General features: G+C 40.1%; 1 protein-coding gene across 4 annotated transcripts in view; it reads right to left on the bottom strand.

Moving 5' to 3' along the window:
• LOC110542928 (phosphorylase b kinase regulatory subunit alpha, skeletal muscle isoform) overlaps positions 1-16,577 on the bottom strand; it is a 153,741-nt gene that overhangs the window by 42,175 nt on the left and 94,989 nt on the right. For 3 of the 4 annotated variants that reach the window (XM_060375543.1, XM_060375544.1, XM_060375545.1), the window contains 7 exons: positions 14,906-15,015; positions 13,506-13,650; positions 9,524-9,602; positions 7,437-7,606; positions 5,186-5,362; positions 3,408-3,499; positions 2,765-2,904 (listed from right to left, as the gene is read on the bottom strand). In XM_060375543.1, the coding sequence (XP_060231526.1) occupies positions 2,765-2,904; positions 3,408-3,499; positions 5,186-5,362; positions 7,437-7,606; positions 9,524-9,602; positions 13,506-13,650; positions 14,906-15,015 (913 nt within the window). Of the gene's footprint in view, positions 1-2,764; positions 2,905-3,407; positions 3,500-3,979; positions 4,037-5,185; positions 5,363-7,436; positions 7,607-9,523; positions 9,603-13,505; positions 13,651-14,905; positions 15,016-16,577 lie in introns of those variants that run through there. The other variant, XM_060375546.1, reaches the window with a different exon arrangement.

The raw sequence follows: 16,577 nt of genomic DNA, 5'->3' as shown, positions 1-16,577 counted from the left end.
GTGATAACTGTGGTTATTGTTAGTTGCGGGGGGGAGCTCTTCTCTCACCAGGAGAAGTCCTGGAGACACTAGTGTCCTGCCGCTAGGTTTCTTGCTTTGAATTTAGTGAGCTGCTGCTGCTGTTCTTACACTGTGTTTGTTGGGTGCAGCCCTCTTGAAGAACCAGTAAGCCCTGTGGTTTGGTCAGTTTAGCTAGGGAGACAGGTTGTGCCTTGCAGCAGTTTCTGGGGATTGATCCTGTGGATCCCCAGCTTCTGTAGGTCTGAGGTTGGAGTTCTGTGCCCCAGTATCCAAGCAGTAATCAGTGGCAGGTGAGCACAGCACTCATGGTGGCAGCAGGAGGCTAGAGCCCGAGCCTGTTGGAACTCAGGAACTATTCCGGGGATTAGCAAGATGTCCTCAGGTCAGACCTGATGTTTCCTCCACCATGGGCTTTTCTCCCGACAGGAAGACCCTCTCTGTGGTGTTTTGGGGTCCACAGTTCAGTCTGGGATGGTGAATAGAACACGCAGGCGCAGTGGAGTGGCTCCAGGCTGGTAACTGTTCCCTTGTAGGAACCTAGGAATTTTTCTTCAGAACATTTTGTGTCCCCTGTGGTTGGACCTGATGTTTCCTTCACCATGTGGTTTCCTCCCAACAGGAAAACCCAGTCTCTGGTGGTTTGGGGCCCGCAATTCTGTCTGGGACAGTGAGTCGCACACATAGGCGGGTCTAATACACATAGGCAGGGAATACACCACGTAATTTCACTCATTTATTTTTATTTTATGTGTATGGATGTTTTGCTTGCATGTATATCTATGGGCCATGTCTGTGCCTGGTACCCACGGAGACCAGAAGAAGGTGTTAGATCCCCTAGGAGTACGGTTATAGCAGGTTGCGTGCTATCATGTGGGTACTGGTAATAGAACTCAGTTCCTCTGGAAGAGGAGCTGCTCTTCTTAACCACTGAGCCATCTCTTTAGCCCCGACTTTAGAGATATTTATAATAATTTTGCGAATGTAGGCAGTTGTAGGCTTTCAAGTCACACAATGAGTATGTTGCTAAACTGTAGTAAACAGGTACATGAAGCTCCAACGCTGTGCTCCATTTATTGTGGGCCATTGTTTAGATCTAGGATAGATAGACAGATACATAGATAGATAGATCTAAACTATGCTTCAAATGTTAAAGGCTTGGTCCTCTATCTATAGAATTACTGGGAGATGGGGGAAAGCTTTACAAGGTAGGCCCTAGTTGCAGGAATTTATTGTACTAAGGTGTGTCCTTTCAGGGGATACTAGGACACACTATATATTCTATAATCTATACTTTCTCTGTCTCTATATTCTATGTTTTATACTTTCTCTGTCTCTTGTAAGCTACTTATGAGGTATCACCATGGTCAGGAACCTCATAATAGATTCCAAAGCAATCATGGAACCAATCATGGAATGAAACCCCCAAACTATGAGCCAAAATAAAGTCAGTTTGTTGGTTTTTTTCCCATAAGAAAAAGAGCAATTTTATATAGTTAAAATAATCAACAATAAGGTTCAGATTATTATTTACAGACTTTTTATGCCCTTTCCCCTTGAATAATAGATAATTCAGAAGAGCTGAGTGTCTATTCTAATATAGTACAAACTTTAAACATGAGTAAGAATCTGATTAATAAATAAATATCAACTGTTAATTTTTTTATTGTGTTCTCCTTACCAAAAACAAAATAGTTTTATGAACTGTTAAAAATGAGTTTGAAGTAGAAGAAAAACCAGTAAAATGAAACAAATTATAAATCAATATACTTTTCTATTAAATACTAATAAAACTAGAGAGTTTGCACAGAAGGTAAAACATTTGACTGCTCTTCCAGAAGACTGGGGTTTAATTCCCAGCACCAAACATAGGGGCTCATGACCATTTGTAATTCCAATTCCAGGAGATTTGACACCTTCTTCTGGCTTCAGAGTACATAGACATATGTGCAAGCAAAACACTCATATACATAATGAAATAATTTTAAAATACAAATACTAACAAAAGGAATTGTTTGAGCATTAAAATAAACCTTTTCTTGTCCTCTCCCTACATACGATTCCATGCCCTCTGCCCAACCGTTGGCGATAAGTCTCAGCGTCTGCTTTAATAGTCTGCAGGGCAGAGCCTTTCAGAGGCCCTCTGTGGCAGGTTTCTAACTCCACAAGGAGAGCAACAGAACCAGAAAGTTTGAACACAGGGGTCTTCTCAGAGACTGATACTCCAACCAAGGACTATTCATGGAGATAACCTAGAACCCCTGCACAGATGTAGCCCATGGCAGTTCAGTGTCCAAGTGGGTTCCATAGTAATGGGAAGAGGGACTACCTCTGACATAATCTGATTGGCCTGCTCTTTGATCACCTTCCCCTGAAGGTGGAGCAGCCTTACCAGGCCACAAAGGAAGACAATGCAGCCACTTCTGATGTAATCTGATAGATAGGATCAGAAGGAAGGAGAGGAGGACCTCCCCTATCAGTGGACTTGGGGAGGGGCACGTGTGAAGAAGGGGGAGGGGAGGATGGGACCGGGAGGGGAGGAGGGAGGTGTTTATAGGGGGATACAAAGTGAATAAAGTGTAATTAATAAAATAAAATAAATTTTAAAAAAATTCAAAAAACAGCAACCTTTTCTCTTAATCAGTTGATGACCCCAGGTATTTGTTATAACACGGAACCGTGACTAATGTGCTGTACTTCCTCACAATAAGTGCCTTAAAGTATGCCAGTCATATCCACCACTTACTTCATTGTATGGAGCACGTAGAGTATATCAGCTTGTTCCTGTAAGCTTGAGGTCTCCTTCAACTTGGAAACCAGTAACTGGAAGTCCACTTCTCCAGACTGGTCTCTAGGAAGATGCATTTCTACACGAACAGAAGGAACCTTTGAAGTAAGCAATGATAAAAAAAAAGGGGGGGGGGAGGGACTAAGTTAACAGTGCTTAAATAGGTACCCTAGAATGAGTTGTCTTTCCACCTCTAAACCTTTTCCATGAGAATTTCCTAAATGTTCCCCAGATGTGGTAGTGCACACCTGTAACCCCAGCATTTTAGAGGCTGAGGCTTCTGAATACCAGGCCATCCTCATCAATGTAGTAAGTTGAAGTCCAGTCTGGGTTACCTGGTACTCTCCCTCAATTTTTTTCCAACATGTTGATGAAAATCAAAGCCAAATCGGTAAAACCACCAAGCCCTATGACAGAGCAAAGCAGTTTTCTTGAAGTCTAACACCAAAGCTTTTGCCTGCTTGAAGAGTAAATTAAAGAGACATGCATTTCATTCGATAGTGTTTTGTTTAACACTAGAAACCATTCTGGCTAGTCTGAACACTTCCCTTAAAGATGGCAGATCTTTACAAAGAGCCTACAGAAACATGCGCGCAGTTACCTGGTTATCTTGTGGAGACTGAGGTGAGTCAAGCAAGCTGAGAGAAGGGCGAGAAGGCTGAAATAACTTCGTAGGAAGATACATGTGCACATCTGCAAGAAGTTGGCATTCATGGGAAAAGTTAACATAAGCAGGAAATTAATAAGATACACGATTGACCTCAGCAATAAACTGACACATGGGGCAGTTTTTAGAAAAGTGATGACATTTTCCTTCATCGATATCAGTAGAAGAAATGTGGATATTAGATAATTTGAAAAATATCCGATTATTTGCCAGGTGGTGGTGATGGGGGGGGTCACAGGCAGGTGGATCTCTGCGAGTTAGAGGCCAGCTTACAATACAGGGCGAGTTCCAGGACAGCTAGGGCTGTTACACAGAGAAACGCTGTCTCAAAACAACAACAAATAAATCAATGAACATTTTTATATTTTTGAAAGGATTTTCGGTAACTGCACCATCAACCAGACATATGATATATATTTACTAACATTATCACTATCACAATGATGCTATCACTGATATCATCATATAACAAAACACATAAGAGAAGGAACTCAGTTACATCTTACTTTTCCTGGGTTTTCGTGGGTGAATATTTGATTTCTAGAGCCTGGAGCTGGATGATCCTATTTAGAGAACCAAAAAACATGTAGGAGCTGATCAACTTTGAGAAGGTCCTAAGATGTTTCACTTACATAGCTGAAATACTTACCATAACCTCTAAGGAGAACCAGCATATAATTTTCATATAATTTTATCTTTGGTTGTAAGCCTAGCCTTTAATGGCGGAGCCATCTCTCCAGCCTATTTTACCCATTTTATACAGGGCTCACATACGTGGTCAAGCAAGTAAATTACAGTTCTTGGAATTAAAATCTGGTTTCCTGATTCACAAGTGATAAATGTGACTTACTAAACTTACTAAAGTTCATGTCTTTGCATAAACCCTTTCTGTAAGGAGCATAACCAAAGGGTATACCAAGCTTTTCCCTGTTCTCAATTTTAAACAGCTCCCTAGTGCTCACATTTAGTATCTGGTTAGTAATGGTCAATGAGGATTTAGGTAGCAAGAGCATGCGTCAATCATTCTCCTCCCCTGTATAATGTAATATTCAAGTCGTCCAGGTGTGACCAAGGAGCCTTTCTCTCCCTCCACATGTAGTGACCTTAGAAATAATGAGCAGTCTTAGGAACCATGGCTACTATTCAAATGTACAGAAAAGGTCCTCCACTGAACACATTACTAAGGAAGGTGCTGGTAAGAGAGAGGACTGTGGCGATGCTGTAAACAAAGACTATTATATTCGAGATAACAGCCGGGTGCACAGTTACAGCGGCCATAAAGGGAGATCTAGTCGTAGCTTAAGAGAAGAGTCAGTCTCTATTTCTGTCTCTCCTGTTTTATACTATTCTAATGACCATGCTTTCTCATTAAACAAGAAAATTACCCTCAAAGAAGTAATTTTTCCAAATGAGAAAGCTCTTCCTCCCCATTTGACTTCTGTATTAAAATTGAATATGCTATTTTTTGTCCTGTGTCTTGCTGTTTTCCTGGTTATACCCGACCAACGCCAATATCCATATCAAGACTATATATACGTCATTGATTTCACATGGATTTGAGTGCCTGCTAAATTCCAGGTGCTGCCCAAGAGGCCGGGACCAAAGCAGTGAACAAAACCAAGCTCCTGCTCATGGTGTAATCAACGTCCTGCCCCCATCTTGGGCTTCATGCCACCTTGTGTCTGACACTAGGTAGTAATGGCATTACTCACTCTGTACATGCAGCTCCTTGGCCTTGGTCACCAAGGACATTAAGTCGCAAGTTGTTTGCACAGCAGCTCGGAACCGATCTAGCCCTCCCTTCCGGGAGGTAGTAGAGAGTTTAGGATGGGGAACAGTGCGAGCCAAAAGGTGATCTAAATAACGAGCAACTTCGTCACCACAGCGAGCTGCAAGGTTAGTTGGGGAAGAGGAAGAAACAAAAACGAACATTTCAGTTATTTCAAAACCTACCCCAGCAGTCAGTGTGACTGGCTCTTGTACCTAAAACACTAAGGCTGTTCTCAGCTCATGGGGGAAAAAAAAAGCTTGTGATCATTATATAACCTCATAGATTAAAATGGCTATTGCCATTTACCAGGACCCACCTGCTCTTCAATTCCACTGAGACAGAGGTAAAGTTACCGAAATTTAAAAGCAGTATGAGCTTGATTTAGAATAAGTAGGACAAGTATTTCATAATTTCTATGTGTGATGGCAATGTTGGCAGAAAGGAACAACAGCAGAGAAGGAGCAGGGCAGGCCCCTTCCAGTCCCACTAGGAGAAAGAGGCTTTTGTGAAGAAATGTCAGGAGAGGTAAAAAATCTTCCACCAAATACCAAAGTAGGTTGTAAACAGAATCTACAAACACTAGTTCTAATCACTAACAGAGAAACATCTTTATATGTCATTGGTGAAGAAAGGACTATGGGCCACAAACTGCCTTTTAGTCAACTCATTCATTTATTTATCCACCAAATATATACTGGTACTGTGGAGCGGGCAGTGTCCTAGGTGCTGAGAATTGTTACAGAAAGTGTATATGGTCTGTACTCTCTTGGGCTCACTCTCCTGCAAGTATAGCCAACCTCGTGGCTTATAGGCCAGCCAAGGATAGCTACAAATAAGGCCATCACAAAATCATGAACTTACTCAAAACATCAGGCTTTTTTTTTTTTTTGTAACTCTATTGCATTGTTCGTGAGCACAAATTGTGTAGATGGTGACATCATGTCACAGTGTCCAAAGGACACATATGCAATCATCTCTGAAAACAGATAATGGGAACATCATACTTTTATATAAACATTTGTAAAGTTACAATTAGAGAAATATTGTTTTGGGATCAGTACCAGTCCTGCCTAAGTGTGTCATTCATCATCTGGTTCTGGACAATCTTAAATGACCTGTCCAGAAGTCCCTCTGTGATCTCATGTGACTAATGGGAACTAGGAGAGCTGCAGGAATGGAACTCATACTTAATGACACACTAGTGACGGGTATCTTAACCTTAAATATAATCCAGACCTTAAGTAAAGGGATATCAGTTTCATTTAATGGTTTATGTGGCAAGGAATACTAAGCAAATGAAGAGGGATATATGGAAAATGTTGAGTCCAAACAAAAGATAGCACTTTTAATGTATTGGCTTATTATATACAAGATTATGCTTGTTAGTGTCTTAAGATAAATGCTAAAAGGCAAACACCCACACAACAAAAACAGGTCCACCAAGATTTAGATAGTTAAAAGAACCATTCTATTATCAACCATTCTCTTTTGGGGATTCAAATAATGTAATTCTTATCTTGCAAAGGTCAGTATTTTTACACTTCAGTCAGTGTTTCTCAGTCATTTTAAATCCATGCTATCAGAGTGCTTTCTAATGGCATCATGTTTATAGCCTTAGCAATTATTATACACTTTATTTGTCTAGTTTGTCACATAGAAGCAACAGGCATTATGAATACGCTTTTTCACACTATACAGGCCTCGTCAGAAATACTGCTCTATGCCTCTAATGATACATAAAATATAATCCCTTGAATCATGTGAAGCTTTAAACATAATTCTTACCAAATTTCATATTTAATTCTTTTTAATGTCAAACGTAGTATTATGTATGTATGTATTATTTTCAACTACATTATTAATGAAATATTTTTTACTCACCATTGTTTCTTTCCATTTCAAATCACCAGCTACTTCAAATGATTAAAGAAGAAATCCTAATAGAAAGGCATAGGCTAACCCCACGATCAGTCACCATAGAGGTATTAATTAGACCAGAAACTGAGGAAGAGTCGAGGGAAAAACGTGAATCCTAACGAAAGCAGAAACCTAGATTTATTAAAGAGGAGCGAGGATGGTACAGTATGAGATTGCTGGAAGCCGGGTTTTTTTTTTTTTTTTTTTTTAACAATGAGCTAAACAATCATTTGTATTCGTGTCCAGCCAGCCAGTGCTGTTTAAGGCCTCCTTACCATTACTCGCTGCATCATAGCTATTCATCCAGTTGTCAGATTCCAGCTCATCATCATAGTCTTCATCATAGTCTTCACTGTACAGCTTACCCTCAGGTCCAGGGTCCATGAAGCTTAAGTGTGTGCAGCAAGATGTTGTCAAAAACTCCGACAATTTACCTGTTTGGATCCTAACAATTATAAGGTACATAGAAAACAGAAAATCAGGGAATATCTTTAAAAAAAAAAAACAAAACACAATTTTAGAAGTGTAGCTCAATTAGTAAAATTCCTGCCTAGCATGAACAAGGATCTCTTCCCAACACCAAAAATTAAACACATGTACAAATAAGCCACAGTTGTCAATAAAAGAATGCTTAGCAACATTTTATGAATGCTAAGAAAAGATTTTTAAAGCAAGGCCACTAATTAGAGTTCACAGTCCCCCAAAAGATTAGTTCTAGTCTCTTCCATTGTTGCGCACTGTGTTGAATGTCTGGTAAAAAAAATCCACATTATCTATTAGAGAAGTAGATGGAGAATGAAGATAAGTTACACAAATGTATCATACCAGTTTTAAAAGTAACACCAGGGGCTGGAGAGATGGCTAAGTGGTTAAGAGAATTAACTGATCTTCCCGAGAACCTGGGCTCAATTACCAGGATCTTCACAGTGGCTCAGAATTATGTCACTCCAATTTCAAGGAATTTGATAATGTTTTCTGGCCTCTGTGGGCATCAGGCATGTACGCAGTACACAGACACACATGCAGACAAAACTCCCATACACACAGAATAAAAATAAAAAAGAAATCTCAAAAAATTAAACAAAAACACCATCAAAAGACCTTTTTGGACATATGAGAGAGTATTTGAAATTATTATCCACTGTAATAAATTAAGTTGGACCATATCATTCTCTACGTAATAAGCCAATCACAAAACTCCAAATGAAGTTATTAGTACTAACTTTCTTTCCTTTTTGTTTTTCTGTTTTCCGAGACAGGGTTTCTCTGTGGAGCCCTGGCTATCCTGGACCTCACTCTGTAGACCAGGCTGCCTCCTAAAGAAGCCCATTTAAAGTGGCTACCAATGGCCAGACCTTGGATAATTTGAAAAACGAAAGAAGTAATGATAGGAACGGGGCATAAAATATTCAATAAAATAAGAATTCAAAGAATATATATTAATAATAAACCACAAAATGAAATAATATTTATATATAAGCATTTCAATTATAGATGTACACAGAGTGATAGAAACACTGTCAAAATAGGCCTTGGTTTACATGTATGTATACAGACAAAACATTTTAGATGGGTATTTTACAACTAAGTAATAGTTCCTCCAGTCAATGGAAGCCGGTACCATTTGCTCAAAGACTTTTGATGCTACGTGTACAAATGCTCAATACTGGCCCCTGAGATCCAGTTGCAGTCCAGACAGGTGCATTCTCAAGTACACCAAATGATGTTTTATAAATTTTGCTCCCGAATTATCTATGATGGGTTAGCAAAGTTGCTGATAGCCAATTACTAGGCAGAATAGAGGTAGGTGGAACTTCCATTCCTGGGCTTGGGGACTAAGGTAGGTCCTATGAGTTTGGGAGAGGAAGAGGAAGAGAAGAAGAAAGAAGATGGAGAGAGAAGACGTGGCCTGATGGAGCAGATTCAGCCCAGACAGAACCTATTTATTCACAAGTATCTTGGGGAGTGCAGCTGGGAGGTAGTCAGAATAGCTTATAAAACTTCTTTATATCATACCTGCCCAGTTATTGTGCTAAAGTGTTTAAATAAATCAATAGGTCTCCATCTGAATTATTGGGGAGCTAGCTGGTTCATAGAAAAGCCATTTAGAATAAGTAAATATTCAACAACAAAGCTTTGAAGACACTTGCAAACACCGCTAAATCCAACATTACATCATTCATAATGATGAGCCAATATCACGTGCCTCCTGAGAAAGACTTCAGTGAATTCTTATACCTGTGTGCTGTTTAAGCATCTATTTGACTCTAAATTTAACTTTCTGGTATTATAAGGAGGACTCGAGCATCACTGACAGTTTCCTGTGCTACATCTCCCCTGGTTCAGGGTATAAGTCACTTACCTTGCCCCACCAAAATAGCCATCCTGCATTTTTCGCAGTGCGGCCAGGATACTTGAATCCAAGCTGGTTCCACCTTCATCTTTAAAAGGAAAGATTTTAAAAATAATATCTGTCATTTTTTCATAGAACTAAGGGGAAATAGCTCAATTATTTCACACCAACACTGCACTGGAAATGCCACAAATGAGGCATTCCTTATTGATCACCCCGTGCTTCAGTGATTAATGAGAGAATCAACTTCACCATAGAATGGGCAAAAAGGTAAAGATTAAGATCTTGAAAGGCATCTCATTTATCACAAGTACCCAGCACTATTAACAAAAACAACATCAACTATTTTTTTTCTTTCTTCGTTTTTTGAGACAGGATTTCTCTGTGTAGCAGAGCCCTTGGCTTTCCTGGACTTGCTTTGTAGACCAGGCTGTCCTCAACCTCTCAGAGATTCGCCTAACAACATCAACTATTTATCAAATGTTTATGACATTTATGAACCAGCCTGACTCTATCTCAGGCTTGAAATCTATCATTAGTGCTTGCTTTAATTAATTTGGCCTTGATGACTTGAGTCAGTGATCTTTCTCCTCACATCATTGGGATTAACATTATGATAATCATCTCAGAGATGGTATCACTCATAATGTTCCTGTGTGTGTGAATGCATGTATGTATAGGAATACACATAATATCTTCTAGAAGGTAATTATCTGGTTTTATATGAAACTGATGACAGTCTTGTGATTTGCCGTTTCCAATTTGTCCTTTCTAATAGCACTCATGTGGCAAAGGCAGAAGGACCACGAGTTCGAGGTGAGGCACGTATGTTTCCACAATAGGCCGGGTATAGAGTGAGACTTTGTTTCAAAAATACAAAATAAAATAACAACAAAACCCCAAAAAGCCAGGCATAGTGGCACACTTCTATAATTTCAGTACTTGGGAGACAGAGGCAGGAAAGTCAGGAGTTCACCCAAAGCCAGCCTTCGCTCTATGTCAAAGTTGAGAACAGTTTCCACTACATGAGACCCAGTCTCCGATGTCCAACAGGGTCAGCGAGGTGGCTTACCAGGTAAAAACACTTGCTGCCAAGGCTGCTGACCTGACTTTGATCCCTGCAACTCACATGATAAGAGGGACAGGACCAACTTCTGCAAATTGTCCTCTGCCCTCCTCCACACAAGAGCCGTTGCATACACACATGCACACATACACACATGCACACATACACACATGCACACATACACACATGCACACATACACACATAAAACAAACAAAACAGGAATAAATTCATGAAATAAAACAGCTAGACGGAGTGACTAATTCCTGTCATCTCAGGCTGGCTCCTCCCCACAGGTGTCTGGACATGTCTCCACCTGTCTGGCCTTTGCTCAGGCTTCTTCTTTAAACTTTAAACCAATAACCCCCCAGACTACTTTTTCATTCTTTGGTCTCTCATGATGATAGCACTATTATGTGTCCTGTCACCAACTAATATCCCCTAAGTACAACTTTTTTCATGTCACACCTTACTCAAAAACTTATGAGAGATTCAACTTCTTATATAACTTGTTTGAAATGTCTCTGCTTATTTTCAAAGAAGTCTTCATAATCTGATCCTACCTCACTTTGCCAGTTTTGTTTATCATAGTAATCCAATATGTTGGGGTTGGTCTCTTTACCATCCTTACATACAGGCTCATCCCTCTCTCCAGGCCTCTCTCATGGCATTCCCTCAACTCAGTTGAGATCTCATTCTTTCCTTCTCCTTAACAATTCCATGGTGGTGGTGGCACACGCCTTTCAATCAGCACTCAGGAGGCAGAGGCAGGTGGACCTCTGAGTTGGAAAACAGCCTGGTCTACAGAGTGAGTTCCAGGACAGCCAGCACCACACAGAAAAACCCTGTTTCAAAACAACAACAACAACAAAATCCATGGTCAGGAGAGATGACTCAGTGATTAAGGGTACCTGTTGCTCTTGTGGAGGACCTAGGTTCTGTTTCCAACACCCACATCAGGTGCTTCATAAAACCTGTGTCTCCAGCTCCAAGAAATCTGACGCCCTCTTTTGATCTCTGTAGACACATGCTCATGCGTGTGCCCTCTCATACGTTGAAATAAAATCTCTTTGAAATAAAAAATCAAAAAGCAAATCCAAAAGCCTAACTCCCACATCAGCTGAAAATTTTTCTTTGGCACTCTGGTAATTTTCATTGCTTTAGTACTTTATAATATACTGTCTTAAATTTGTCTTCTATATTATTATTATCTATTAACTTCACCTTCTAAATTAGGCTGTATATAATCTGAAGACAACTGTGAGAATACATTAGTTATTAAATGGGCACTTGTTAATTGACTCAAGTAAAGAAATAAAGACAAAAAGAACAAAGACTACCCTAGTTTCTCAGCTCCAGTTATTTTGAAACCCTATTCAGATGTGAACAAAATTCCTACCAGTCTCTCTGGATTTTGAATGATTCACGATTCAGGGTTCTTTTTAACGAGAAGGACTTCTATGTGCTCTGGCAGTGCACACAGACCTTCAGACAAAGAAAGAAAGAAGCAGCCCCAGTATTTTAATCCTCCAGGAACTCAGAGCAATAAAGTCTTCCCCTGTGAGGAAGCACTGCTCCCTGTCCCCAATACAAAGAAAAGCCTTTGCACGTTACCCTCCCTAGAGCTTACTGCTTCAGTAAGACAGGCTTTGGAAAGAGAACTTGCGAGCTTACCTATAAAGCTTGATGATCCGCTAGAATAAAACAGATGCAAGATATGGCAGTACTGTCCTTAAAAATGTAGCATATGGTTTTTGGAAAACTAACTCAGAAATCAATGATCTAAAGCTATTCTCTGCTCCATTTTTAGATTATAGCTCTAAACCATTTGAATTATTCTTATGCATCCATTTGTTTCATACTTACTATGTGTCTCTGGGAGACCAAAGAATTAAAAATTAGTTTTTTGAGTTATTGTTTTAAAGTTTAATACACAAGCCTGAGCAAACGCCAGATAGGTGGAGACATGTCCAGCCACCTGTGTGGAGGAACCAGCCTTACTGCATTACTTTCCTGCACACTAGACATACAGTTGCTAGGAAACTGGCCCAGATTGTCCCTCTCCCCAAGGACAGCCAAACAAGGGAAGCCACACCATTAATGGTTTGGGGGCCTTCCTATAGCCAATCAATTAAAAATGCAGCATCCCTTTTTGTGTTTCAACCAATAGACGCTTGCCATGCGGGAATTCCTCTGGTTTGGGGGTGCAGGGAAAGACTGGAATCCTTAAATTAATCACCTACCCTGAGCATGAGGCTCTCTGCTCTCAACTGCTCCATCGGTGAGGGTGTGGGTCCAAGCTATGGCCCATATGACCAAGAGGGTTCCCTAGTAATGGGAACAGAGACTGACTCTGACATGAACTCAGGGGCTGCCTCTTTGATCACCTCTCCCTGATGGGACAGTAGCCTTACCAGGCCACAGAGGAAGACATTGCAGCCACTCCTGATGAGACCTGATAGGCTAGGGTCAGAAGGAAGGGGAGGAGGACCTCCCCTATCATTGGACTGGGAGAGAGGCATAGGAGAAGAAGAGGGAGGGAGGGTAGGATTTGGAGGGACAAGGGAGGGGGCTACAGCTGAGATACAAAGTGAATAAAATGTAATCAATTTAAAAAATAAATAAATTTTAAAAAGAGCCTCATGTCTTTTTGCAATGGACTCAACTCCTGGTGGTCTTTTAGGGTCTTGCAAATCGGGCACAACATCTTCACCTCCTAAAACATAAGCTTAAATAGCTCAGAAACCATACCTGCCTATTGCCTGCTATGTGTCCAGAGCATAGAAAACCGTCTGGCACAGAACATAAGCTGTTGCGTACTGCTGAAAGGAGAGTTGTAAGAAGTAGCTCTGCGGCGGGATGCTGAAGAACTATACATATGACTTATTTCAAAAGCACACTCATTTCCTGCTTCATTCAGCCCTTACCAAGCATGCTGTGTGAGATGGGGAAAGTGATGGTGGGCTGGCCTGTCATCCTCCAGCGGCTACAGAGGTAGGAGAGATCTGTTCTGAGCATTTCTACTATCATCTGGTTGTCCAGAGCCAAGTAAAACCGTTGCTGGTCTATGAACTGAGAAAAGAAAAAGACAATCATTCAATTTTGCTTTCACAAATATCAAATAGTATTTGTCAATGTTCACGTAAGGCATGCATGTCACAGAGAAAGCAGGACTCTCAAATTTAATGCTTAATAATTCCCAAAATTTGTGGTGGTTAAAGATAGTTTTTGGTATTTTTAAAGTGTGTGACTGCCTACAAATCTTTTCTAGTATATAATTCCATTTAATCCTATAACCACCTAGTGTCAGCAGTCTCTCCTCTTCCTCCTCCTTTTCTTCCTGGTTTCTCATTATGTAGCCTAGGCTGTTTTTGAACTCATAATCCCCCTGTTCTACATTTCCTGAGTCCTGGATTACAGCCATGTACCACTATTCCCAGCTTTCCATTTTTCTCTTAATACGAAGAATGATTCAGAGAAAGATGTGTGGACTCGCACACACATTTTGTCCACGTCTATCACAGCTGCACTGTTTTAGATATGAAGGAGAGAAATTTAAATTTTCCTTTCAGAAAATATTTACTGTTGTGGTAGAGACAAATCCCCGGGCCTTGTGCATGCTTAGCAAGCACACTATGGCTAGGCTCCAGCTTTAGCTCCCGGTTGAGACACAACACTCCTGTGTAGCTCATGCTGACCTCGCTAACCATGTTCCCCAGTTTGGTTCTGAATATATGAGTCTCTTGCCTCACCTTCCTAAGTACCGGGACTACAAATATGTGACACCATGCCTGGCTTCCTTCCCAGAAAATAAGTTCTACTACCATACACATATGCGATTGAACTTAGATCTACTATTGTGTACCTAACAAATGTTTAATTATGGCTTAAAAGTCCTGATGTTTTTCTTTAAAGGAAGACATGGGCATTGAAGTTTTCAATGCAAATGAAAAGGCTCCTTTCCCCCCAGGAAACACTTAATTTAGCACTTGAATAAAACAGATTGAGTTTCGCTCACAAAGAACAAATACAGTCTTAGTTTAACTTCTGAAAATAGGGAAAACTGTGTCAGGACTTGAACATTTAGAAAATCCCCGTCACAGCTTACCACCCCAGACTATTCTTGGTAGTGACAGTCACTTGGCAAGGCTCTATGCTGCAAATTCAATTCAGTTCATTTCCATAAACACTTATTGAGCCGTTTAACATATGCAAGGCCTATGGGACTCTGACGACTCTAGTTCCAGCAAATAAATGCTTGCTTTCTGTAGTCTCTTTCCCTCTTGGCCCATTCATCTCAATGCTTTTTGCAGCCTCTCCTACTCACCTGCGGAGTGAAAGTAAAGATAGTTTTGCGGATGTCATAGAGTTTTGATGTTCCAAGCACACCCATGAGCCTGTAGGGTCGTCCACTGAGTTTCATTCTATTATTGCATCCTGACGCAGATTTGAGAAAAGATCAGGATAGTCTTAGTGTACAGTTTAAAGCAATATTTGTTTACACAGATACACACAGTGTATGTATATACACAGAAATACACATCCACCTCATTTCTTTCGGTTTAAGATGACTCCCTTTTATAGCTTAGCTTTCTAAAATTAGAATCCAAATTGCAATCTATATCTATGTTAAATACATTATATACATACCTTACTATATACTATATATAAATATGAAACTATATTAAACATTGTTTAAGATACAATAAGGGAAGTGTTCATTCACTGACATGTATTTTTCTTATCATCAGAGGGGAAAATACTTCACATATTGGTCTAAAATTTTTTCCTCCCAAATACAGGGAATACCCTTTCTTGTCAGTACCGATAGAACCCCTATTACGTTTTTGGCTACAGCATATGTTTATGAGTACTTGATTTGGTATCTTTATCAAATGTGCTACCTTTTCATGTGTATGGGTAAACATGCAGGCCAGGAAAACCCTGAGGTGTCATCCTCAGGAATGCCAGCTACAGCATATGTTTATGTACTTGATTTGGTATCTTTATCAAATACGCTACCTTTTCATGTGCATGAGTAAACATGCAGGCCAGGAAAACCCTGAGGTGTCAACCTCAGAAATGCCATTCATCTCCTTTTGAGTTTGGGTCTCTAGCTGACCTACAGTCCACCAATTAGGCTAGATGTGATAGCTAAAAAGCCCCAGGATCTTTCTGTCTCTGACTCCCCACTGCTGGGATTATAAGCATGCATACCATTTCTGATACTCCTATGAATATTTAGAGGATCAAACCCAAGTCCTCATGATGGCAAGAAAAGTGGTTTACCAACTGAGCCATACCCCCAACTCCAGCATGCTACATTTTCAGAGTTTGCTTCCACTTGTGAGGTAGCAGACCAGAGAATGCTCAATGCCTTCGTTATATTCCAAATTCCACTGAATAATGCACATATTTGCTCTGGGATTAATAGCCAAACTAGGTTTATTCACGAATTCTTGTTGGTAAAATCTTAACTATTATTGTATATGGTGTGTGTGTGTGTGTGTGTGTGTGTGTGAACACTCATGTCAGGACACACAGAGGCGAGAAGGCAAATTTGGGGAGCTGGTTCTCTCTACTTTAGGTTTCTGGGATCAAACTCAAGTCATCAGGCTTATGGGGCAAGTGCTTTTTGCCATTATGAGGGTCTTTCCTAGTATCTTTTTCATAACACTAAAATATATGTAACAAAATTTATCATTTAATAATTTTAAGAGCTTAGTAGCTTTAAATACATCATTGTGTAAATGCCACCAGAATCCACCTCCCTAGAACTACTTCATCTTTCCAAACTGAAACTCTACATCCATTAAACACTAAGTTCCCTCTCTTCCCAGTCTCTGACAACAGATTTCTACTTAGTGTCTATGAATTTGACTCCTCAAACTACCTCAGATTGAATGGAATCATTGTTATCTTTCCTTTTATAACTAACTGTGTTATTTCACTCAGCACAGTATCTTCAAAGTTCATATATATAACAGCATGTTAGAATT

Source organism: Meriones unguiculatus, chromosome X (assembly GCF_030254825.1).
Source record: "Meriones unguiculatus strain TT.TT164.6M chromosome X, Bangor_MerUng_6.1, whole genome shotgun sequence".
Classification (NCBI taxonomy): Eukaryota; Metazoa; Chordata; class Mammalia; order Rodentia; family Muridae; genus Meriones; species Meriones unguiculatus.
The sequence above is the reverse complement of the archived record's forward strand: the minus strand, read 5'-3'. Positions and strand labels throughout refer to the sequence as shown.